Consider the following 26,678-nt stretch of genomic DNA (forward strand, 5'->3'; position numbering starts at 1 on the left):
TACTTAGGGAGCTGCTGAACAGTACTCTTCTCCACCTATAGGCTTATAGAATCTTTCTCAAGCAGGGAGCTCCTTTGCATGCTGCTATTGCTTCTACTTCACAAAGAACTGATGTTAGTGATGAGAGTGCAAAAAGTTTCTCTTTTCATGTTCCCTCTTGTGTCTACAAGAGACACTGAATTTTTCTCTTTTAAATGGACCATAAGAGACTAGCATGTCCTGAGAACACGGTCTCTTTTGCTATTATCCCTTTTTGAGGATGTATGTCTTGCTATGGACCTCTAAAGCTACAAGGATATGAACTCTGAAGATGTAAATATAATTTTGAGATAAATATAATCACTTTTCTTTTGACCAAAAAAAAAAGAGAGAGAGATCCACTCTCTTCCTGATCCAATCATCTTGTACAATCTTCTATTTGTGGAAAGAGCTTCACTGGAGCTCTCAAGAACTAATTTGACAGTTCCTTATTTCATTTTTCTCTTGGCTCGAGTACCCACCATATGTAAGGTCTACCCCTTGGAGATTCACTGAGGAATATCTATATGTTAGAGAGCCAAAATACTTTTAGATGATTAACTGAAGGTTTAACATTCCTAAATGTGCTTGATGCAAATCTAATCAAGTGAAGATACTCAAAAGAGTATAAGGCATACATACTATCCGAGCCAATCAAAAGAAGATTGACAGTTTCCAATTATGTAATCATTATGAGACTTCATCAAATATGGGGATTACAAATTGCATACAACTAAGATCATTTGTCCTATTCTTTGGCTATTCTTTGGATGAAATTGAGTCCATAAGTACTATTCTACTACATAGCAACACAAGGAACACACACACTATTATGAACTTTCCTTTTTAGTATGCATTTCTTATAATTTATTGCTATTGGTGTAATAACTAAAATAAACTTCCAAAAATGTACTGCATGAATAAAAACCATACAATGTAAGAAATTCATTAAAAAAGGATCCAATTTAGTAGACTAACTAAAATGATTTCAGTTATACCAATCTAATAAGCAATTATGGAAATCATCAAAATAAGGTAGCATGTTTCAACATAGTATGGTCCCAAAAAAAATTGACATCAAATTTTATAAGTTTGGCCTAGTTGAAAAGATCAAACATGGTACAAGGCCTACTTTAGTCCTACTTTAAAATTAGATAAGGCCTACTATAAGCATCATCTAATTGTTTGGTCTACTTGAAAAGATCAAAGTATAGTAAAAGGCCTACTATAGGCTACTTTTAAAAGAGTATGTGAAATTGGTTATGTGGGTAACGAATTTAAAAAAATCTCATAGTAGTCAAAGAAGCAATGGCATCTTTTAAATTCTTCATTGATGCAGTTTGGGATATGCTTCATCAAAACTATTAAATGAAATGTTATATTTCTTTGCATTGATTAACAAAAACTCCCCAAAAAATATAAAAGTAAAAATGTGACACTTTTTCAAAGCTCTAGTTGAAACACAAACTAGCAAAAAATATATATTCTCAAGTTTGATAATAGGAATAGACATCAAATAAATTCAAATAATTTTACAAACATTATGGCATTAAAAGGAACTTTTTTGGAGTTATAAATAGCAAAAACGGGTATTACAAAAAGAAATTACATAGTTTTTTGCACACTCAACTAGTTGTATGCAAGATGAAAAGAAAGTACTCAAACCATATGAGGCATTAGGGGTATATGTGTTGGATACATGTCCCGTAATTCTTATAGAACATTACACCAAAATAGTCATTCAGACAATAATAACCCATCCTATAGTATTTGGATTAATAGCTTATGCTCATAAGTCATCCTACATCATTTAGATTAGTAGCTTATGATCATATTCCAAATGAACTCAACTCCATCTAAAGATTTGTCTTCCCAATTAGCATTCTTAAACTTGGTCTTCCCAACTAGGCATTTGTCTTCCCACTTAGCATCTTTACTCTTACTGCTCTTTGCCATTATTTCTAGCCACATCCCAGTTTACAATAACACCACTTATTTCTAGCTACATACTAGTCTATGCTAACACCACATATTTCTTGCAACTCCATTACCACATGTGAGAATGTAGTGAGAAGAATAGCTTTGCATAGATAAAGCCAATTAGAATATTTATGCAAAAGAAACAAGCCTAGAATGACCCATTGAGCACAACAAACATGCAAAAGATGACTATTAGCTATGCAACACCTTTTGTTAGCCGTTACCACAAATCTAATTGAATGCACAAAAAATGGTTGTTGCATGCTATGATTTCTTTATAGAACCAAGCAAGCAATAAAATGTCAAATTCCAGTCAATGCTGAATGTCACCTTACCACAAGTTGCTTCACCCCTTTGGTGGTCATCTAATTAATTATTTGTTAATTTTTTTAAATTATGAGGACCGAAATGTCACCTCATCACAAGTTACAACTAATTCACTTTTTTGGAGGTGATCTAATAAATGACTTGTTGATTTTTCTCAAATAGGGGGAATCCATACAATACTCACCTCATGATGGATTGCTACTTAAGTGGCAACTCTATCAGAACACTCAAACCATCATGCAATGTTCTAACATTCTCTCAAAAGCTACTTCTTTGCTATGTAAGGCATGCTAGTGATTTCACAATCACAAAATCCAATGTAATGGTACATTTTGTGCTTTGATTCCAACACCAATCTCAATGGTTTTATATAATATTGATTATCTTTACCTTTTGAAAGATTTATTTCCATTTAAGCTTTATGTGCTTTGAGAGTTTTTTTGTGGTAGGTTAGCATTGTAGAATGTGGATGTTTACCTCAAATCAACAAGATTTGGTAAGTGCACAAGAAGTTACAAAGTTCTAATTGTCTTTGCTAGTAAGGCTTAATTGGCATGGCACCTAAAATCCATTAACACAAAAAGTCATGATACCTTTTTCATAGCAAGTTGGATGTCGTGATGCCTTTTTCATAGCAAGTTGGATGTTGTGTGATAAGAATTTAGTAACATAATGAAACTCAATTCAAGTAGGTGCTTAGCAACCCTAATCTCTCCTCTTATCTCAAAACATGACTTATAGTCTAGAGATTAACTTTGTAGTAGCAAACATAAATCTTGACAGCACTAAGTGCTACAAAGTAATAACCACTAGTACGGAGTACTCGCTACACTAAAAACACCCCAAAGCAATGCTTAATTGCACTTTTTAGCACTTTGTCACACATAATTGGCATAATTTAGCACTAGCTAGCACTAAATATCTTGTATGAAGGCTTAGTGGCAATAATAACCTTATTAACTAGCATTAATTAGAAGTGTTAAAAAAATAAAAGTAAACTGTAAATATAATTACCAACTTTTTCTTTTGAAAGCACTAACTAGCACCAATTATTTGGCGTCTAGGTGATAATTAGCACAAATGGTAGTAGCTAGCAATTACCAATATCTGGGATATAAAGAAGTACTAAGTAGTAATAACCAAGAGGAACTAGAGGTGACTAGCTAAAAATGATTAATAAAAAGTAAGATAATTACCACTATTCGCAATAAATACGAATTAATACAACCTAGCATTATCTATTTTGCATTAAGTAGTCATCAGGTCTAGCAAGCACACAAAAGAGTTAACTAGCCTTAAGTAGCTCTCGCTTTAAGAAAGTAATAATAATAACGTAGCTCTCACTAACACCACAATGAACCTCCTCCAACTATCAAATCACATCTCTCCTTCATGATGAATGCTCCTAAAGAAAAACAAATAACTTCCTATGTGGTAAACAAGAAAACAATGGTGCGACAACTAACCTAGGCCCTTCAAAAAGTGAAAAATAAAGAGATGGTTACACAAATGATGATCTAGTGACAACTACCTAGGTCTAAAAATAAAAAGCTATTGTACTCGTAATTGATCTTGATTTGCTTTGAGGGAGATCCTGAGATTGTTTTTTGTTCATGCACCTTGAAAGCAAGACGACGACTAGATTGCACTAAGGGTGAACAATCTACAATTCTACTAAGGCTAGAATTCAAATAGCTCCAAGCAAGACCTATGGTGATTATTCACTCCATGGAAAGGTTGTGGCCTTATGAATAAAAGAAGCAAGATTTTTCTACATGAACAAGTTCAAAAAGCTCTAAGCAAGATCTATGGTGAATATTCACTCAATGGAAAAGTTGTGGCCTTATGAATAAAGAAGCAAGATTTTTCTACATGAACAAGTGCAAGAGGTAGAGGTGGTAGTTTGTACTCAATCTATGATTTATTTTTGGACAAGGTGCTATCTAAGTATAGTTATGATGACTATGAAAGGATGATGTCTACCAATAAAGTAGTCTTGCTCGAGGAAAGGTTAGTAATAGCGGCTATGGTTGGTGGAGCTCTAACAATGTCATTCATATGTAAGCCTAGTTTCAATCTTTGATCCCATAGTAAATATCAAGATGACTAATTTGATCTTGTCTCTCATTCACCACCTAAATGTTACTCTACCTTAGCACAATGAGTGCTTAACTATGCAACCTTGGAGGAACCAAAAACTAAAATACTATTTTAACATTTTTAAACAAGACTTGTCTTTTGCTTCTCGAGGTGTTGATATAAAGGGGTACATGGCATAAGCCACGTAAGCGAAGAAGGCAGGAGTCTCAACAACAAGACGCTAGAACTTGATGGGGGCAACTCATTGCCAAAGATGTAGGATAAATTTCCCTCACATGTTACGCATGGATAACAACAAACTTCCCCTCACATGTTACATAAGGATGACTAACACAACGGCCAAGGTATCCCACCTCAAAAGCGTATCTTGGTTCCAAAGCTACAAAATAAGGCTTTGCTAGCCAACATTATGGTTAGGGACTTGGTTGTGATAGTCTATTCAATATTTCCGAATAAGAGATTGAGTAAAGAGTCCCCATTCATGTACCCCTTACCAACCACTAGGACATGCATATGTTAACTACTTTTTATTACAATTAGTATATCCCAAATAGAAACTTGCATTTCCAGCTCTTCTAGCTTATTATTAAAGTTCTACATCGACCTCTTGAAAAAAGAATGTGATTAAGAATACATGAGGATATATTATCTCAATCATGCAGAATGAGTTTGGAACCATACACTAGAAACAACCAATGCAACCCTAAGAGGAAATCAATCATTTAAAGCCCCACCCTAACAAATGTGATACACTCTCCCAAACAAAAGAAACTTCTCAAATCGAGGCATTGGTTCAAGCCATGGAGGCACAAACCTTCAAGGTCTCCATGAGGGGACTATACCAATAAAGTAGTCTTACTCGAGGAAAGGTTAGTAATAGCGGCTGTGGTTGGAGCTCTAACAATGTCATTCATAGGTAAGACTAGTTTCAACCTTTGATCACTGGTTCAAGCCATGGAGGCACCAACCTTCAAGGTCTCCATGAGGGGACTCTCAAACTCCCAAGCTCTCAAGCACATGCACTTTCTTGAGGGCCTACACTAGCTAGATAAGGGTGAGTAGGAAGCAAGCCATGTTAGCGAGTACCAAAACATCACCATCAAAAAAAGGGAATGGGGGGAGGAGGATATTGGAGGACAACAATCGCAAGATACAACTGTAAAAAACTCACAATATATTGCTTTGATTGACAAATGAAACAATATTAAGCAATCTTCGAAGTACCTATTTGTACAAAATAAGCATCTAAACATAAAGGAGACATTTGCAGCAGCATCTTTTATGTGTGCACACACCTAACATCTTCTTTCAACCATCAACCCAAAAATTAAAATCAAAGTGATTTTTTCAAGCGAACATTGCCTCAAAAAACATCAGGCAACCATCAAAGATGATTGCAATGAATTGTTATTTCAAAAAGGCAAGCAGACCTTCCATTGTTAAGCACAGTCAAATCTGAAGATGCACATAAACGTGATTGAGATTTTCTGGAAAGACACTGTTTTACTGTCTCAACATAGCCTTGCTTTTATCACTGGTAGCCACTAGCAAAAGTATGAATTGGGAGCTTGCGTGGGAGAGACGAAACAAACCAGATATTATCAAGACCCCTCAACCTCTAACAAGCAATCCCAACCTGGCTGCACCGTAGAACATCCTCTCTTCCTAAATGCAATATAGCCCTTCTTTGCCATGATACAGCTATCCCAATACACAGTGAAAATGTGGCTGTCTTCTCATTGAAGCAAAATACCTTTCGCAAGATGAGTGAAAAGTCTAAAACCATTGAGAAAATACATAGCAGATTAGCATAGCACACATCGAGGAGTGTTCATATGTGATGTTGCTGAACTTCCAGAGGGAATTGCCAAAGCGGCATTCCAGCTTGAATATCCTTTTACATAGCCTAATGAGCAACAAAGATTCACTTTCAATAGATGCACTTCTGACAATATGTAGCCCTTGTGTCTGAACAATTTACCTGGCAGAACCTTGCATAGTCAAGGGAGCGCACCAACAAGGCAGCAGCTATCTATTGGTGAAGGTACCCAGAAATAAAAAATAAATGTAGTATAGACACCTCAGCATATAGTAGAGCACTAATCATATGTCACTATTGACAAGCACATGCAAGCATTTGGAAGATGAGCACAATCCTGGTACATGGGAAGAGATAATGAAGCAGATCTATAATGCCATTGTTTGTATAGAGGCCAGCTGCATTGATCACCGCTTCTTGACTCACTCTTTCCACAGTAATTGAAAGCCTTGTCCATGCCTGAATGCAAGCAGTGGATTCAAACACCTTACATTCCTATCGTCTCAACTGTCTAGAGACGAAGGACATCAACATCTCACCAACTTGCTCACAAATTTGCTCCCCCAAGCACCTAAAACCTTCTCTCATCTAGATGTCACAAGTTGCACTAGTCTGGAGCAGGATGGCTTGCAAAGGAGAGCTCATGAAGCTCATTGAGAACCCATTCCTCCCCTGTGTGCCCCCCTAGAACAACTGCTCTTGTTCCTCCCACTACACATGTACTATGACCCCACGCAAACTTTGGTTTTTGACCTGGCACATCCAAAATCCTCCACGTAGGCTTGTATTCAGTCGGGTCCAGCAGAAAGAGTTCTGAAGCTGAATGCAAACCAGCAATGGAACCTCCAAAAACCAGGACCCGTCCACCTGGTAGAGTAACATCAACATGATCAAGTCTAGGAGGGGGAACAGTCCCCCCTGGAGTGGACCCTCCTGGCATGGAGCTGCCAGTAACATATCTCCATCTAGGCTCTTCTTCATTCAGGTCAATTATATAAACATCACTTGACCTCAGCTTTAAAGGTCCACTCTTTGCCAATCCGCCAAACATCAAAATTTTCTTATTTCCATACACAGATAGAGTGTGACCCAATCGAGACGGAGGGCTATATGTTACTGTAATTTCACGCCAGATAGGCTTTTCCATCATCAGGTCTAGCAAGAAAGTATCACTCAGAAGGACACCCGAATCTGCACATCCCCCTGACACCACTAGCGTTGTACCATCAAGAGTGCATGAACTATGCCATGACCTTGGGATCGGAGGCGCTGCACTCGTAACTTCACGCCAGGTTGGCATTGGCTCATCTAAGTTAAGAACGAAAACATCATTTAGCAGACCCTCCTTCCCACATCCTCCAAAGACCACTAGTGAAGAACCGTTCAAGCATGAGAGGGTATGGCCCCAACGACCTGGAGGAGCAGAACTCACTGGTACATTACGCCATTCAGGATGAGCTGCACTCAAGTCCAACACAAATGTGTCATTCATAGGCTGCATGTTGACACCTTCTCCCCCAAAGAGCACCACTTTAGTACCAACGGCACAAGCACTAAAATTACACCGGGATGGTTCAACAGAACCTCCAACTGTGAGCTTCCTCCAGGCAGCAGCTTCAAGTGTTGTTAATTCCCTTGCAAGCTGTCCCCAACCCTGATTCCTTGCATCTGGCACACTCTCAAGTAGTGCCATTGTTGCCATGCCCCAAGCATTCTGACAAACAAGCTTCCAAAGGTCTTCACTTTTTGTTAACCTGTAAAGATGCCTGCAAACCATGCCAAGTGAAGCAACATCTCTGGGTGACAAGCGTGCCAAAATGTTTAATGTGAGAACCTCATCACTCAAACAAAGGAGCCCACAAAAATCCCTCATAGACTGACCAAGACCACAAGGTGAAGATTTGTAAAAGCTTCCATCGTCTGCTTTATCAAAGGTTCGGCAGAAAGATGCTTTCCATGGAGGCCCTGGTAAGGGACCCAGATCAAGCTTTGCCTCTGTGAAGGACTGAATCCCAATCACATGTGTCATGATGCCATCATCTCCAAAAATAGGCGTCAGACACAACTTGTTTGTTAAAGGAGTTCCATCCTTCCTGAAGTTCAGCAGCTCGCCCCTAAACTCTAATCCTTCCCTGATACACCTCCTCATCTCAGAAACAACAGCTGAATCAACCAAAGGATGTCTTCGCTGAGCAAAAGAGCCCCTGTACTGCAAAAAACGGCTAATGCACAAAAAACAATTGACAGTAAGAATCATGCAATGCCTTCATCCATGACCTTCAACCCACTGACCCCCCACCCAGCAATGTCTTTGTTACAAAGAGGAACCCTTTTACTGGGAAAAAACTCTCTCTCTCTCTCTCTCTCTCTCTCTCTCTCTCTCTCTCTCACATCCTTAACTTTGGGCAGACACTCAAAGGGAGAGTAGGAAACCTTTGACATGTTGTAACTCTTTGCAATAAATCCCTCTTTTTTTCTTTTTCATAATAGAAGATATATTACCAAAATTAGTTTACAAATGGTCACATGACTGCCATGTGATGTCCAAGCTTTCCCTCACTTATTACTCCAAACCACAGGTGTAGCTCAGACTACCTTCATCCAATATATCGCCGTGTCATTCTCCACTAAATGAGCTCACCGTAAGGAAGACATGCCACAATAGTAACACTTGGATACGACCTATGTATACCAACTTTTGCATAAGTATGGAGGCATTCCTCGTTGAACCCCGTACAGAATCTTGCCAAAAACCCAGCCTTTAACCTTTATGGGCCTATTGTTAGAAATGACCCAACAGAGGGTATGCACAGCGGAAGACTTATATAGTAATGCCCAGGAGCTCACACAGTGTGCGTGTGGGGTGTGGAATCACAAACTCTTTACTTAATGTGCGTCACATAGATTAGATGTGCAGACTCATCAATAGACAATGAACCAGCCAAATAGAGAAACCACCAAAATAAATTTCCGTCCAAAACTATGGAAACAATACAAAAGATATAGATCCAGAGTCCCACCAATGGTGTGGTCCTCTGATCTTACGACAAGGTCCTCCTATCAGCCAGTTATCTCTAGACTCGAGTCCACGTGCTCCACCTCGAGCTTCTGTAGACTATCCGTCCAGATCCCTTCCACCTTGCTGTCTTTGCACCAGCCTAGGTGGGCAGCTCTCTCAGCTCTTAGTCTGCAGCTCCTTGTGCTCCCTTTACCTCCTGAACATAGGCCCAAGGGACGCTCCTTTGCTGCTCCTATCTGCTGGCTGTTTGCTGCTGCAAGTGATGATGATCTCAGCACCTTGCTGCTCTAGAAGACAGCCAAGGTCCAGCCCTTCCTGGCTAAGTCTGCAGCCCTTGTTGCACTCTCTCACCTCTTGTAGATAGGCCCAGAGAGTAGGCTTCCTGCTGCTCCTTTCTGCCCTGGAACTGCTGGCTATGCTGGATGATAAAATGAGGCAAGTGCCTCTCCTTTATAGGGCTCAAGGCCCTTTCAAATGGACCGACCAGCCAGCCCTAAATGGGCCGACTGGACAGACCTGGTTGGCTGGCCCAACCGACCTGGTTGGCTCAGCCCAACCAGCCCTATATAAGGGCCCTAGCCAGGCCCTTTTGGGCTGCTGCTAGGCTCCCCTTTGCTGCTGCTGGAGACCCTGCTGCAGGCTGTATACCTGCCCATAGACCCCCACTATGCTGGGCTATTTCTTGGCTCCCTGATCTGCCCACACGTGTGCGCCTCAGCTCCGTACTGTTCCGTACTGTTGCTGACGTCATCCGTGAGCTCATCGCCCCTTCTCTTGGGTCCCTGCTGCTGTCCTCTGCTCCGCCTTATGCTCCTGCAGATCAGCCACGTACCCTCCTCTCTTCTTTTGGGGCACATCCTGCCCAAGGTCTCCCTCCCCCACGCTCTCCTCATATGGGGGCTTATAGATGGGGAGGTGACCATTCCAACACCTATTGGCCAACCCTTGTTCGGCCTCTACATAGATGGGCTCGAGACCTTTATGCAGACTCTCACTGGGGCTGGCTGCTCTCTCGCTGGTACTTTGATTCACATCTTGTTGTATGCAGAGGAGGTGGTGCTTTTATCCTCCTCTGCACAGAGCCTTCATAGACATTTAGATGCACAATAGTGCTTTTGTGAGTCACATGATTGAAGGTCAACCTTGGCCAAACCAAGGTTATGATCTTCAATTCCTCTCGAACAGCCATGCATAGAGAGCAGTTCACATTTGATGGATCACCGGTTGAGATTGTATGGTCTTACACATACCTAGGGGTTCTGTTTTCAAGCCCTACTTTTTGACAAGACAAGCTACGTATGCCTATCTCAGCAGAGGGTAAGCTTCTCTAGCCAGATTGGAGAGGCAGTGCTTCCACTCACACTTTTAAGACCCCCAGACCAAGGCCCTCTTATTCGAATCCTTGGTCCGACCAGATGGGATGTATGGCAGCCCTAGTTGGGGGCCAAATCTTTCAAATGCAGAGTGTGGAGCATCTCCAGATCCTCATGTTGTCACATATGTTTCGCAGCAAGCCATCAGTACCTCATCATACTATTCATGCCGAGTTTGGATGACCCCTACTACAACTTGATGCTAGCATTCTAGGTCATCACGTATCTATATTGCGGAAGGGGGTATGGGGACTGCACATTCAGGACGACGCAGATTGCCATGGCAAGCATTGTCCTCTATGGATTTAGCAGCTGAGGGCGACCATAGATGCTTGTACGTGCACACATGCAGGTGGTTCGAGAGATTGGGACTCCACATGGATAGACTTTCACCCTTCCAATACGGAATTGATGCGTCATTTCTCCCACTTAGGTATCGCGAGGTTAACCAGGTCATACACGAGGACCCTCTACAACTACACACATTCCGAACCTAGTTGGGACCACAAGAACTCTCAGTGAAGCTTAGCTTCTGCAATGATCCCTACCTACATTTCTGACAAGGGTTTTATTGATCCTCCTAGATATGCCTGGGTTCACACCCCCCATTCACTGAGGATCTCTATTGGGTAGTTTCGGGTTTCTTCACGCCGACTTCGTAGGCAATGGGCGAGCTGAGGGAGTACTACATCTAGAGCGCCTACTGAAATCACAGAGATAGGGACAAGATGCACTTGTAGAGTCCTCTCAGAGCATGACCACAGACTTTTTCCAGACATACCGCGCAAGTTATTACCACGTTCACCCAGGACACTGCCGAGACCCAAATCTAGTCTACTATATCTTGGGCCAAGAGTAGAGGAAAAGTGTTTATTGACTCTATTCCCCCTCTATGACTCATGGGCATGAAAGGCATACCATGCTCAAAGCGCTCCTAATCCAAGCATCTATAGGCTGTTCTGCTCTTCCTTCTGTAGAGCTGCCAACTGCTGGTGAATACCAATTTCACGTCTGGGAATGTCTCGACTCTTGGCACTACGGACCGAGTGATAAAAGTCACTTATATTAGTCAGGGCTGCAGCCAAAATTAAAGGAGACAGCACTCCACCCTGCATATATGACACACAGACCTGCAAAACTACCTCTGTAAAGGTCCTCCTCTACATAAAGGCCTCTGGAATCCTGATACTGGCAGAGCGTCATCTCAAAAGAGGCATGGAAATCATCAATACCACAGGAAAGTGATCTCAAGGAGAGACCCCAGTGGCCACCTCTGTCTTGTCCAGAGCCCAATCATCAACATAATATCTATCAATCCATGCATGTATAGGCATCTGCGACCTCCTGTTCAACCATTGAAGATGGTTGATTTGATATTTATTTTGCCTCAGCGGCCATGAGAAGTGTGCTGCCATGGATAAACTTGGACTAGCTAACCCTCGCCTTGGGTGCACATCTCAATCCATGCATGTATAGGCATCTGCGACCTCCTGTTCAACCATTGAAGATGGTTGATTTGATATTTATTTTGCCTCAGCAGCCATGAGAAGTGTGCTACCATGGATAAACTTGGACTAGCTAACCCTCGCCTTGGGTGCACGTCTCGCACACCTTCCTGCTGACTAGAAAATCCTATATTCTACATTTCAAAGTGTAATCTTTGACTCTACATCTCCAAAGTGTTCAATTGACCCTCCATGGAAGATTTGTGCCCAAAAACAATTCTTGAGCTTGCTTGTTTTTTGCTCTTCACCAAATATCATACATCCTTAGGCCTACTCCAAACATAGTTTCATATGCATCCTCAATAAGATTGCATGCAACAAGACTACGCTAGTCTAGCCAAACTTAGTCAAAGGGCGTCCCTCATTCTATAAGCCCCATTCAGCCGATACTTTGTTGTCCCCAATTGCATAGCAAGCCTAGTCCCCAAGATGGAAGGTCAAGGCCAATCTTATTAGGCAATAAGAAAAACCATTTGAACGGCCCGGTGCAAAGCACTTGGGACCAGTCAAGGGTCATAGCAGGGATGGCAAGACAAGAACCTTGATCAATCCCACAATCATCTGACAGTTGATCAAGGTCGACCAAACTGGCTATACAAGTGACTTAATGTTCTCTCTTTGATGCATTAAGTTTTATGCTAACGTGTATGCAAGTGGCAAGAGTGCTTCCATTGCTCATAAAACAAGTATGAGATAAGGGTGCGTACTCCCAAGTCCTCTACTTGTTACGCATCATATTAAAGGAGCACAACCCAACTAGCTTAAAGGGATTCTGAAATTCACAGAACTCTCTCAAAGAGGGTGACAATTCTTTTTCTCAGCTTTTGCATTTCGCCAAAGGCTCTAGAAGAGAGTAGAAGAGAGTGCCTTGTCCTCTTCTTCATCAACCAGGTTACATGGAAATCCCAAGAAAAACAGCTGAAGCTCTAGAGTCATCACTCAAAAGAAGAAAATGTGGGGGATTTACTAGAGCAAAATATGAGCCTAGAGTGCAGAGCAATGCAGAAACACCTATAGTAACTTTGAGATCAGTCAAAATCAACCCCTCTTGGCTTGAAATGTCAAGAACATCTCATGTTTGGTGGACAATGTTTCCAACTTCATGAAAATTGTAAAGATAGCATTTGCTTTTTGGCCTGCCCTAGGGAAGAAGATCTAAGCGATAGTTGGAATTAGGAAAAATTAGGCTTATTTTATATTTTCTATTTTACTGAAATGTAATTAGCTAGTTTTTTATTTTTTCGATATGTGTGCCTCTCTTCTTGGCTCTAGAGATCACAATGTTCATGTACATCGCTATAAGACGGCTAAGTCTGTGTTTCCTAAGTTGCAACCAAGATACTATGGACCTTTCTGGATCGTCAAGAAAAATTCACTTTAAGTTACAAATTGGAATTACCACCATCATGGGGTAAAATCCATCCGACATTTCATATTTCTTGGCCAAAGACGTACATTCCAGGCGATGAAGCAATTCCTCCTGTAGGTGATTATGTCCCAGAAATTGAAGACGATTATGTTCTCCTTATTCTTGAGCGTATTCTGGACCATTGACAGGGAGAGACTCGACATCAACTTATCACGAAATTCTTTGGCAAGATCTGGACGACTCCGACGCTACTTGGCAATTTGATGAAGACTTACAGCAGTACCCTGACATTTTACAGCAGTATCTTCAGAATTTACCGTGATATTTTCTACATTAGTTCATTATCTCCACCATGGTCTTATTTTGAGTGGGAGGGGATGTCACAATCTGTGATGTATTCCTTTCTCTATATCTTAGACTTATGGATGGTTTGATGAATGGACACTATGAAAAGAGTTATTATAAGCAAACTCAAGGAGTGGTAGATACTCTTCCCAAGCTGCTAGGCGTGACTGAATATAATATCGAAGCATGTCTTCCAGAACTAGGTTGACTCTTTCAGTCTGGCCATCTGACTCTGGATGGTAGGCTAAACTGAACAGTAGAGTTGTACCCAAAGATTCGAACAGTGAAATCCAATAGTGACTGGTAAACTTAGGGTCTCTGTCGGATATGATATTCTTGGGCAATCCATGGTGTCGGAAGATGTGTTGTATGAAGAGTTTGGCGATGTCAGTAGCCTGTGCACTGCTTTTGCAAGCAACAAAGTGTGCCATTTGGACAATCGATCAACAATTACCATAATCTAAGTGTTACCTCTGGAGGATCGTGGTAGTGTTGTAATGAAATCCATGGAAATACTTTCCCACCTTTCAGTTGGAACTGGAAGAGGCTGAAGAAGTCCTACTGGAGGTCGTCGGCTTGCTTTCATTTGTTGATAAGATAAGCAAGATGTAACCATTTTGATGATGTCGCTTTTCATCTAAGGCCAGTAATATGTTGCACTGAGTAACCTATAAGTCTTGTTGATGCCTGGATGGGCAACATAAGGAACTACATGATGCTCTTTTAACAAAAGACGTCGAACATCCTTGTCATGTGGTACACAGACGCAATCTTGATAATACAAAAGGTCGTCCGTATAAGAATAGGATGAGAAAATCTTCTATTCGGAAGTCGAAGGTTGATCTTTTGAAAGAACTTGTACTGCTGTGCCGAAGTCTTTATCATTGAAATACTTCCCTTTGAATGAATTCAGAACATCCACAGATAATGTAGAGATTACCATAGCTAATGCTAAAGTTAACCTGCTGAGAGCATCTGCAACTACATTGCGTAGTCCTGGCAAGTACTCAATGGTCATGTGAAAGTTGGCCAGAAACTCAACCCAGCGTACTTATCGAGCGTTCATGACTAGCTGAGTAAAGATATACTTTAGAGAGTGATGGTCTGTCTTAACCACCGAGTCGGCTCCCATGAGATAATGTTTCCAAGAGCGATAAGCATGTACAACGGCAAAAAACTCCTTATCATACACCAGGTATCAAGTTTCGATATCAGAATGTTTATGGCTGTCAAAAGCAATAACTCTGCCTTCTTGCATCAACACTGCTCATGTAGCGATGTCGGAAGCGTGGGTCATGACCTCAAAAGGAAGGTTTGGGTCAGCAATAGCCATAACTGGTGTGGTAGTGAGTGCTTGCTTGAGTTGTTGGAAACTATACTCTGTTTCGGGAAGCCACTGAAAAATTGCTGTGCTTTTCAATAATTCGGACATAGGAGCTGCAATTTTGGAAAACTGATAGACCTTTGTATGGTAGAAGTTTGCCAATCCAAGAAAAGAGCGGACATCATGAACATTCTTAGGAGTAGGCCAGTTTCGGATAACCTCGACTTTCTTAGGATCCATAGAGATGCCTTGAGCTGAAATAACATGTCCCAAATATTTGAGTTGGGTCTTGAAGAACTCACTCTTCTCAACGTTGATGTAGAGAAGAATGAATGTGGCCGGGGCATTGTTTAACCCAAAAGGCATGACCAAGCATTCATAGTGTCCATACTTTGTTCAAAAAGCTGTCTTATACTCATCGCCTTCTCGTATGCGAATTTTACTTGTAAGCCCCCATATGAGGAGAAGGCATTTGAGTAGCTCGGTTATCCAGTAGGTCCTGGTATGGACACCAGATGGGGGCCATGTGTGGCCTGATGGCTGGACGGCTTCAGATAGAGTTGGCACACTGCCAACTAGGCTACATGCAAGTGTGGGAAGGCATCCCATCACTGACCGCACTGAGGGTAGATGGAGCATTTCTCGGGGGAGCCCACTCTCAAGTTGCGGGACCTGTTTGGAGCCCCAGATGATCCCGAATGGCTCTGAGCCAAACAGTTCTAACGTGTGGTCGGTGACCTATTTCGGGACCGACCTCCAATCGGCCATTTTGGGCGGACTGGGTCGGTCACCCAACTGGGTCTAACCAACTACGACTAGTGGCTATATAAGAGCAAGCCCGTGAAGCCCAATATCATCACTGGCTACAGCAACCCTGATTCCTTAGCATCCAACCTTCGTCCTCTACTATTTCCAGCACGCCATCGAAGCTTCTCACACATGAGCGCACGGCTGGGAGGCAGCGCCATCTATTGTATCAGTTTTACAGTAATCAAATTTTTTATTCTCCATACTATCTGCTTTTCTCTCTTGCATACGAGATCCTGTTATCTGTTGAGCACAGACGTTGTATTGTTTTCTTACAGATATTGTGTGATAGATGATCCCTGAGGTGTCCTTGAAGGGACTGGGGCATTACCAGGGGTTTCCATGCTTTAAGGAGGAGGCTTTCATTTGCTGTAATTTGATAATGAGCGGCAAATAACAATATGAAAAAGAATCCTTAGAAATAGAATGGAAAGAATCCACCTGGAATAGATTAGAGCTGCCCAACTGTGCTGAAAAGCGTGTACCAGCCGTGGGCTTCGGGCTGGAAAAAGTACAGCATCAATTGCGAGTTGAAGGAGGTCCTGATGTCAGGCTTCAAGTTTCGAAATTAGGGTTTGCTGTAGAGGGAGGCGATTCAGCGACCAAACAGTCCGGTTGTGGGCAGAAAGATGTTGCCAGCAAAACCACGAACCACACAGGATCTCGATCTGTTGTGTAGAGGCGAGGTTTTCTTGTACAAGAGGGGCCGGCTGAGGGAATTTGCTGAACAACAAGGCCTCTGTTCGCAGGCTGAGATGGTGAGGTGAAGAGATCTGGCAGGCTGTGCAGAGATGGGCGTCAGGCTGTCACTCTTCAGGGCGATGGAACACATCCATGGCTGAGCAAAGGCTGGCGAACAGATAGAAGGCTGAGGGCATGATTGGCGTGACTATGGAAGGCCGCCAAAGGCTGAGCACAAGGCTGCAAACAGAAAACGGCAAGCTTGAAGTGGGCTTGGCGTGGGCTGGCAAGAAGAAATCGGCAAGAAAGGGGCAGAATCGACATGAATAGACTTTACGGAACAGCAGGCGCGACTTTCGAGAAGAAGGCGCGACTTATGAGACGCCAAAAACCGATTTACGAAGGTTGCAATAACTACTAGGCATTGCTTTTCCCAAAAATTAAAGGCTGGGTTACTTGAACATAAGGTTAGTCTTGAGTTGGGCCTTAGGTTTAGGGCTGGTTGCCCTTTTTAGGCCCTCTAGGTACCCTTTTGTAGGGTGGTGCTTGGTGCCAAAGGGTGTGCCTATTCTAAGGGGTGTGACCCTTGGAATAGGTGTACCTTTTTGTGAAGGGGTGTGACCCTGTTTTAAAAAGGGGTGTCCCCACATGAAAAGATGTCCTTTTTTCCACGATGGGGTGTGTCCCTTGGGTGAGGAGTCAGAAACTCTTCATCAAAAGGTGTGTCCAATGGTGGAAAAGGTGTGTCCCTTGGTTTTGGGACAGCCCAAGCACATCAAAAGACACGATTTTTGTCATGTCCATTCACATCAACTCATGATGTGAGGGAGACAAAGAGGCCACTGATGACTTTAGGTGGGGTTGGCGCTAAAAAATTTTACGCTCATTCTCTCCATCTCTTCCATGCACAACGTGCGTGGATATCCTTCTAGCGGAAAAAGATGTATCAGATAGGCGCTAGAAGGTGGGGGGCATTTCCTACAGGCAAGAGCGAAATTTGCTCTGATACCACTGTAAGAAATCCTAGATTTACTATATTTAGAAATGTGCTAAGGAACAAAAAGAAGACTGAAAATAGCAGAGAACAAGGAATATTTGTATTGCTTGAGTGCTTGTAGTGTCTGTAGTGTGTCATCCATACAATTCGGCCTCTCTTATATAGAGAGTGAAGAGTCACACATGAAAAGGTGTGTACTCCAAAGTGAAGAGGTGTGTACCCCTTGTGAAGGGTGTGACCCTTGATGAGAGGGTACATTACAATGGGAGTGTCTCTTCAATAGAATGTCTCTTGTGAAGGGTTGTGCCTCATAGGAAGTGTCCCGTCGAAAGGGCATACCCTTCCACAAGTGTCCATTCCTCAAACCATCCATAAGTCTAAGATATAGAGAAAGGAATACGTCACAGATCGTGACAGTTCAAGCACAGAGTGTGGCTTATTAACTTGCAATTGGGACTGATAGCCATTACTTCCATTCGACTGATAGCCTGTAGCGTGCAGGGATGTTGATATAGGAGAGGGCACATGGTCTCTATTTAATAAGCATTAATTCCATGCACATCATGGTAGCTCGATTGAGTATAGCTCGAATGAGAAAGGCCTCCTACTCACCAGAGACGACTCATGAATAGAAGCTCCATGCCGTCATTTGAGCAAGGCGCTAATGAGCAGCTTTTCAACGATTTTAGATGACGTCAATTTTCCCCTCATTAGTAGTAGCACCTCCAGCATCCCCAACTTCATCTTCAGCAACGGCAGCAACAAGCTGTGGTTGCAAGCGTGAATGCTGCTCGTCTGGGATCACAATTGGGCAATGCTTCTCAGATATGGGCGCACAATGTTCATCCTTAGGATTTCTAAATCCGTGCATGGGTTCCATGTGCTAGGGCATACACCCGACAATGAGTGGCCTGATACATCCAACACTTGGGAAACTCAAATCTTTAAAGGGGTTACTGTTATGGGATAATGGCCTCACAGGGAACATCATCAAAGAGCTTGAAGATTGTGCGGCTCTCTGCTTGTTTACTGTCTACTGTAACACACTGAATGGGAGCGTTCATTCTACAACGGCTAGACTCACGAACCTTGCCAAAATTATAAACCATTTGCATAGTTCACTAGGTAGATCCATCCCATCTGAGCTTAGAGCCAAGCAGTTGGTACTTTTATTCGACCTTCTAGAAGCATTCCAGATGTTAATGGCTATGTCATGCTCCAAACTAGATTTGGTTGCTGACATTCTTCAAACTCTTGGGACATTGTCAACCCTTTGACACTCAACCTATCTCAAAATTCCTCGAAAGGTATCATTCCCCAATCTTTGGAGCTTAAAGCCACTCTAGGAGCTAGACCTCTCAGAGAACCATTTATCTCGAGAGATCTCACTCGCTATTGCGGACTTACCAAAGCTTATGTCCTTCAAGTTATCACATAATCAATTGCAGGTTTCTAATTCCTAGATAACCAAAGGGCTGTGCGGGCGGTGCCTATAATTCAATGCGTGGGAGAATCAGCATCCTCCTGTGGGGTGCTCGAATCGGTCGTGACTGGGTTTTCTGTAGAATTGGCCATAGTTACGATTGTGGTATTTTGTTGTACTCTAGACGTTGCTACCAACAAAAACATTTAGCTAGTATTTTGGCCTTGGAGGGTGCCCAACATATGGGATGATGTGCAGATCAAATCAAGGAAGCAACAAACGTCGTCACTGGGTCAAAACATCATTGGTACTGGCAGTTTCAACACCATTTACAAGGCCATTTTGAGAGGTGGTCGAGAGGTGGACATAAAATTATCAACAAGAAGAACAACAACATCACAGGGGATTAGTCTTTCTTGGCAGAGGTGCGGACTTCACCCCATTTATGACATCACAACTTGGCACGAATTCTAGGGTACTGCTAAATCCGGACACAATAGCTATGATTCTTCAGTTCATTTCTAATGGTAGCTTAAAATACTTGAGTGCATAGCGACGAATACAAGTAGCTCAATTGGAACCAGAGATTGACTAATAGCCACTCGGGCTGTCTACCTCCACCACGAATTTAAACAATAAAGTAACGTGCACTACAACCTCAAGCCCAAGAACATTCTTTTAGACACGGCGATATTCAAAGGATCCATTGGATACATTGCCTCATGTACCTTAGGTTCAAGATTTCAATATTGTCAGTTCAATCAATTCTTGTCCATGCAGATACTGCTTCTCCCTTGGAAGTTGAGGATTGGTTTCGTGTACAGAATATGGGTCCTAGGAGACCAAACACCAAAGGAAATGTTTACAGCTATGGCATCCTTCATTGGAAGTAATTACGGGACACACACCCACGAGCTAATGCTTTGGCGAAGGCAAACCCATATCGACAGACACCCATGAGCGACTACTTTGGCAAAAGCAAAAACATGTCGATGGAGCACGGCGAGGCACGAGTTCTACACAAGTACTAGATGCAGAAAATTCACTCAAAGTGGAAAAGTTAGTCTCAGGGACTTGAAAGCTCTTGGACGACAACGTCAAATGCATCTTGCTCAGCTCCACACTTGACTCAGAATATAGCGCCTATGGATCTTCTTCGGGCATTGGCCCAAACTGCGTCGTGGGCTTAGCTAGGGCGCAAACCAATCTGAAAGAGATGCAATCAGAAGCATGCGAACAGCATATAGGGGCATGCAAGCACAATGCAACCTAGTCACAGTTAAGCATGCCAAATAGGCATATATCTAGATGAATCTAGGAACAAGCCCAAACTCACCCTCCAAAAACACAACATAGTGCAGTTTAAATCTCATGATAGTCACTCATAAGATTGAAAACCATAAACTCCATCACGCATAGCAAGGAATAGCTACTATGACATCCCCACTGACGTCATCAACGCGCAAAAGTGGGTGTAGACCATAGTATAAACATATGCTTTCACACATACAAATTCACACACCCACACATACTTGAGCATCCATTTATAAAAAGTCTTTGTACTAGGTTTCCGTCGGCACTCCGAAGGTGAAGGGCAGACTCAGCCATGACGAAGGCTAGCAATAAAGGAGAAGGCTAATCAAAAAGTAGTCCAAAATCTCTTCATTCAAGCTAGAACTGCTTGTGAAGACTAAACGATTTCATCTCCCAGACGAGCATCTTATAATAACTGATAGGGCAGCTCATCACGTAAGATAGGCATGCTTTCTTCTAATACAATTTCAACCATCGTGATATCTTTTTAATCGAACCTCAACCATGGAAGGTCAGTTAGTTGGTACTCGTGTTTCTACGAAGCGATATACAGATGAGGGTTCTGCACGTAGGCACGAGATGACAATATATTGCAGTTCTTTTGTGGAGATAGAGAGCATGCTGGAGCTGGGTACTATGGATGCACCTAAGGGCAAGCAAGGATTTAGGCTAATTGGTGTTGATTTCAACCATGGGGGAGGTAGACTCAGGGTTAGGGCTACCACATGGGCAACTTATTGGCTATCGTGAAACTCACGAGAAAAAAGAGAAGAGAAGGGGCTGCCACATGGGCAGCACACCTCAGGTCCTCCTACTTGGCAAGGCAGGGTCTCTTTGGAGGCCTAGGACAGTATGGATCTGCCACATGGCTATTTGAAGGCCTGCAGTAACAGTGAGAAGCTTGTGGTACGGGCCTAGGACAAGTGTCCAAAGTTTGGAACAAGTCCCAGGACAGGGGCGCACAGGTGACAGACTGTTTGGAGCAGATCAGGGCAAGAGAAAGGCTCTGGATCAGATCGGCCAGAAGAGGACAGAGGCAGGGAAGCCTGCAGGCCAGAAGGAGCAGGGAAAGGGCTGCAATGGGCAGTCCCCTTGCCCTTATATAGGGCCTGGACTGGCTGTTTGGCTGACCAACCAGGTAGGCCAGCACACATACCTAGATGAATCCAGGAACATTCCCAAACTCATCCTCTAAAAACACAACATAGTGCAGTTTCAATCTCATGATAGTCACTCACAAGGTTGAAAACCATAAACTCCATCATGCATAGCAGGGACTAGCTACTATGACATCCCCACTGACATCATCAGCGCCCAACAGTGGGTGTAGACCATAGTATAAAAATATGCTCTCACACATACAAATCCACACACCCACACATACTTGAGCATCCATTTATACAAAGTCTTTGTACTGAGTTTCTGTCGGCACTCCGGAGGTGAAGGGCAGCACACAGACCATAGACCCATAAAAAGGGCTGTGGGTCAGTTTACAGGGTTGGCCCACAAGGGCTGGCCAGTCGGCTGCTTTGGGACTTCCAGCCCCTATAAAAGGGGACCATTGGGGGCTCATTCATCCACTGCAGCAGCAAACAGTGAGCAGTGTGGAGCCGCAGACCAGCAAGATTTGGGCCTACTAGGAGAACCTAGAGGCAGTTGGGTGCTGCAGACAGAGCTCAAGGCAGGGCAGCATCCTTGGCTGTCTTCCAGAGCAGCAAGGAGCAGGGATCAAGGCACGGAGACAAAGCCTATTAAAGCTCAGCGAGAAGCACGCAGGCCTACGGATCTAGGCGTGCCACGTAGGTAGTAGTAGTAATAGGATAGCATCCTTTTGGTAAGGACAGAGGACCACGATTATTGTGTCCTTTCAGATGGAAATATATATTGTTGGTTCTATATCTCTGCTGGAGCATTTATCTAGATGAATCCAGAAACATGCCCAAACTCATCCTCTAAAAAAACAACATAGCACTGTTTCAATCTCATGATAGTCAACTCATAAGGTTGAAAACCATAAACTTCATCACGCATTGCAGGGACTAGCTAGTATGACATCCCCACTGACGTCATCAACGCCCAACAGTGGGTGTAGACCATAGTATGAACATGTGCTCTTACACATACAAATTCACACACCTACAATACTTGAGCACCCATTTATACAAAGTCTTCGTACTGAGTTTCTGTCGGCACTCCGGAGGTGAAGGGCAGACTCAGCCATGATGAAGGCTAGCACTAAAGGAAAAGGCTAATCAAAAAGTAGTCCAAAATCTCTTCATTCAAGCTACAACTGCTTGTGAAGACAAAACAATTTCATTTTAGTCTCTCCCAGAGGAGCATCTAAATCAACCTGATAGGACAATGCACCGAAGAATTATCGCAATACCAGCAGACCGCAACATGGACCTAAGGTGAAATTTGCATGTCCGCTAATACGGTATAGGATTTTCAATCTTATGATAGCCACTCATAAGGTTGAAAACCATGAACTCCATCGCGCATAGCAAGGACTAGCTACCATGACATCCCCACTGACGTCATAAGCGCGCAACAGTGAATGTAGACCATAGTATAAACATATGCTCTTACACATACAAATCCACACACCCACACATACTTGAGCATCCATATATACAAAGTCTTTGTACTGAGTTTTTGTCAGCATTCCGGAGGTGAAGGGTAGACTCAGCCATGACGAAGGCTAGCAATAAAGGAGAAGGCTAATCAAAAAGTAGTCAAAATTTTCTTCATTCAAGCTACAACTGCTTGTGAAGACCAAACAATTCATTTTAGTCTCTCCCAAAAGAGCATCTAAATCTAGCTGATAGGGCAACACACCGCTTAAGATAGAAAGAATTATCGCAATACCAGCAGGCCGCAACATGGACAAATATTTCACTAAGGTGATCTTGCATGTCCGCTAATATAGCAGAAGCATATATGTAGATGAATCCAGGAACATGCCCAAGCTCATCCTCTAAAAATACAACATAGTGGATTTTCAAACTCATGATAGTCACTCATAAAGTTAAAAACCATAAAATTCATCACGCATGACAAGGACTAGCTACTATGACATCCCCACTGAAGTCATAAGAGCCAAACAATGGGTGTAGGCCATAGTATATACATATGCTCTTACACATACAAATCCATGCACCCACACATACTTGATTACCTATTATACAAAGTCTTCGTACTGAGTTTCTAACGGCACTCCGGAGGTGAGGGGCAAACTCAAGCTAGCACTAAAGGAGAAGGTTAATCAAAAAGTAGTCCAAAATCTCATCATTCAAGCTACAGGTGCTTGTGAAGACTAAACGATTTCGTTTTAGTCTCTCCCAGACGAGCATCTAAGTCTAGCTAATAGGGCAACGCACCACTTAAGATAGAAGGAATTATCCTAGAGCATCATCTATTTACTGGCTTGCATATATGTTTGATAAGCACAAAGAGCAAAGAATTTTGTGATTCCACCCCAACCCCAACATGGCTATTCTATTACTCTTCCGCTGTGTGTATACCCTCTATTGTCATTTCTATCACTTATAAGCATCTGCCGAATTCGTGATCCATCAAAACTTTTCCTTTTAAAAAAACTCAAACACAATGCAATGCCTCAAGTCACAATGTGCTTGGCCACTACACCAAATTGACTTCTCGATTCAAAGAAGCTATAGGCCAACCTTAATATCACTTCATACTATTTCATTTCCTTCTCACGAACTCGACGTCCTTCGAGTAAGCGCATTCTAGCTGCAACGATCCTCTTACTATAAGAAATGCATGTGACACCCACACATACCATGTCTTCCCCAATTCCGTAGCATTTCCACATCACAAAGGCTAGGAGTTCCAACATATTACAAAGAGGGTCTGCAATTGGTTAAAGAAGATTGCTGCTTTGAACAAGGGGTTGAATGCTTGCTCTCCATATTTCAATCCCAAAAAATGCACAACCTAGTAGTAATTAATTTTTAAAATCACTAGTGACAAAAGCACACATTCTCCTTTGCACCTTGTAGCAAATGCTCATCACAATAACCCCAAGGACTCCAATATGTATCTTGGGAGACTTCTACATCAACTACAGCACAACAAGCCCAAGCATCACAAGTCTATTAATTCATGTAAATCACAATATTGGATCAACTCATTATCACACCCACAACAATCCATGGGTAACTTTGGACCACATTTGGACCAACGCACCAAAAACAATAGTGCAATATGGAACAAAATCCACATATGAGTCTGATCTTTCGCTGCTTTACACTACACTTCACAACAATGTGCAATGAAAGGCATTCTTGACCAAATCTAAAACCACAAAACCATCCAATGCTAAACAAATTAAAATACAGCTTCACACATATCCTTTATTGAATTACCCATTTCTTTCAGGCAGGCTATATCATTCACCTTGTTTTCAGAGGCAAAGCAAAGTGCAGCACAGTACGTCAACACAAACCGGATTATAGATAAACGAAAGCAATGGCAGAAAGCTAAAGATGGGTGATTGATTATAAAAGCCGCAGCTGCCAATGGAGATGGCAAGGAGATTTCAAAAAGCAATTTATTGAATAAGACTGCCTGTAGGCCTAGGCTGGAAGCTGAAAATGTGACCAATCTACGGCATTTTGCAAGCCATCAAAGTGCTAAAAAAACAATATACGCATCTGCAGTGTGGCGACATCATCATGAGTGCCATCGACCAAAATAACAGAAAATACCGCAACGGCGTTCAGTAGAAGAAACCTTCAGTTCCCTCCATGGCCTACATGGCTTAACAGCCACGGAGGAGGGGTGCATAAACTACCACAGAAAGGTGAGTCCTTTGGTTTGCTCATGGCCAAAGAATATCGTTATGGTTTTGGAACAGGAGTCAACAAAAAGACAGTAAAGCACATACAATACTTCAGAGAGGCTCTTTAGTACTTCAGATGATGCGTCGACACACGACCAAGCTCGAGTGCGTGAGGATAAAAAGAAGAACGGAACTATTGTTTTCCGAGGACAACGTGTAGTCGGATGATATCCCAGCCACCACGGACAAATTAACGCCAGTCAAGCACACGCAAACGAGAGGCCTGTTCAACAAGAAAGTATTCGAGAAATAATTCGCAAGGGTCAAAAATAGTAAAGGGCACAGCACTCACCAATTCCTTCCGAGGATTTCTTCAGCCTTGTACCCAGTGATGAACTCGAACACGGTATTGACGTAAATGATGGGTAGGTCTGGCTCCAATGCATCGGTTACAATTAGACCACACGGACTAGAGTGTAACAACATCTCTAAACGCCTGCTTGGCTGCCCCGTCTCACTGCTCACCAAAGAAGAGGTCAGTAAACTATTTCCCTCGTCAAACTCCTCGGACTCCTCCATAGCTCCAATTCCCAACTCTGAGCTGTCGGTGTCGCTTTCCCAGAGCCTGTCATCTGCTCTGAGAGCCATTTCCGCTTCCGCTTACTCTCACTGATAGAACCCTCGCAAAGTGCCCCTGACCGCCAGAGGTGCACTGTTCAATGAAACAGCACAGCAGCTCCCACAATTCGGCAGCACAAGTGGCTACGAAATGCGGGATAGGGGAATTAATTAGACTAGTGAGAATAGAGAATGTGAAGAGCTAAGCTAGGGCGGGATGGATGGAGGATTGTATACCACACACCCCCAAAAAGATTTTTTGAGCCCAAGGCAAAATTTGCATTTCCCCCTACCGCCTCCTTGGGGTTTGGTCACATGCGGGGAGAGCATCATCTACATTTTCACCTTTGTAAAGGCCGAGTGAACAAATCCCTTCCCCTCATGTCAAGAATCATTGGGCTAATGATGTTGAGTCCCTTGAGCAACGCATAGCATAGCCCATGTTCAAGGGATCTAAGAGATCAAACTCTAAGCACCAAATTGGCTACTTAGTGGGCTATGCCACACATCCCCATGGTTTTCCAATGAGCATAACAACCCACCTTACCATTTCCATGGGCAATACCCACAAATTATTCAATGCAATTTCCCGATGTACACCAATATAGTATGTCTTATATGACTAAAGAAAGGAGGCAAGATCACTACAAGTCCCACACCCTAGGGATAAAGTTTCAAAGTACTAAAAATAAATACATATACTCCATGGAGTGTGATCTTTAAATTTTTTGACATGCCATGGATCGGCCTTAGTGAAGGCTCTGGTTGTTGGCCTGCCATGGGTACACCTTAGTGAAGGCTCTAGTCGGGAGATGGGAAAATTATAAATTTAGTATTTTTTGGGTGCTTTGT

General features: G+C 42.7%; 1 protein-coding gene across 2 annotated transcripts; it reads right to left on the minus strand.

Moving 5' to 3' along the window:
- Positions 1 to 5,917: 5,917 nt before the first annotated feature.
- On the minus strand, positions 5,918 to 25,901 carry LOC147899772 (adagio protein 1-like). Of its 2 annotated transcripts, XR_015541309.1 has the most exons (3): positions 25,561 to 25,901; positions 6,784 to 8,466; positions 5,918 to 6,739 (listed from the first exon to the last, which is right to left on the minus strand). XR_015541309.1 is itself a non-coding variant. In XM_087377019.1 (2 exons), the coding sequence occupies exons 1-2, from the start codon at positions 25,854 to 25,856 to the stop codon at positions 6,852 to 6,854; spliced, it is 1,911 nt and encodes a 636-aa protein (XP_087233145.1). In that variant the 5' UTR covers positions 25,857 to 25,901; the 3' UTR covers positions 5,918 to 6,851. The 2 variants fall into 2 exon arrangements, 1 of the variants encoding a protein (XP_087233145.1); XM_087377019.1 differs by having other exon boundaries at positions 5,918 to 8,466.
- Between the last annotated feature and the right edge of the window lie 777 nt (positions 25,902 to 26,678).

Source organism: Dipteris shenzhenensis, chromosome 7 (assembly GCF_047967505.1).
Source record: "Dipteris shenzhenensis isolate YYH24624 ecotype China chromosome 7, Dip_SZ_1.0, whole genome shotgun sequence".
NCBI lineage: Eukaryota > Viridiplantae > Streptophyta > Polypodiopsida > Gleicheniales > Dipteridaceae > Dipteris > Dipteris shenzhenensis.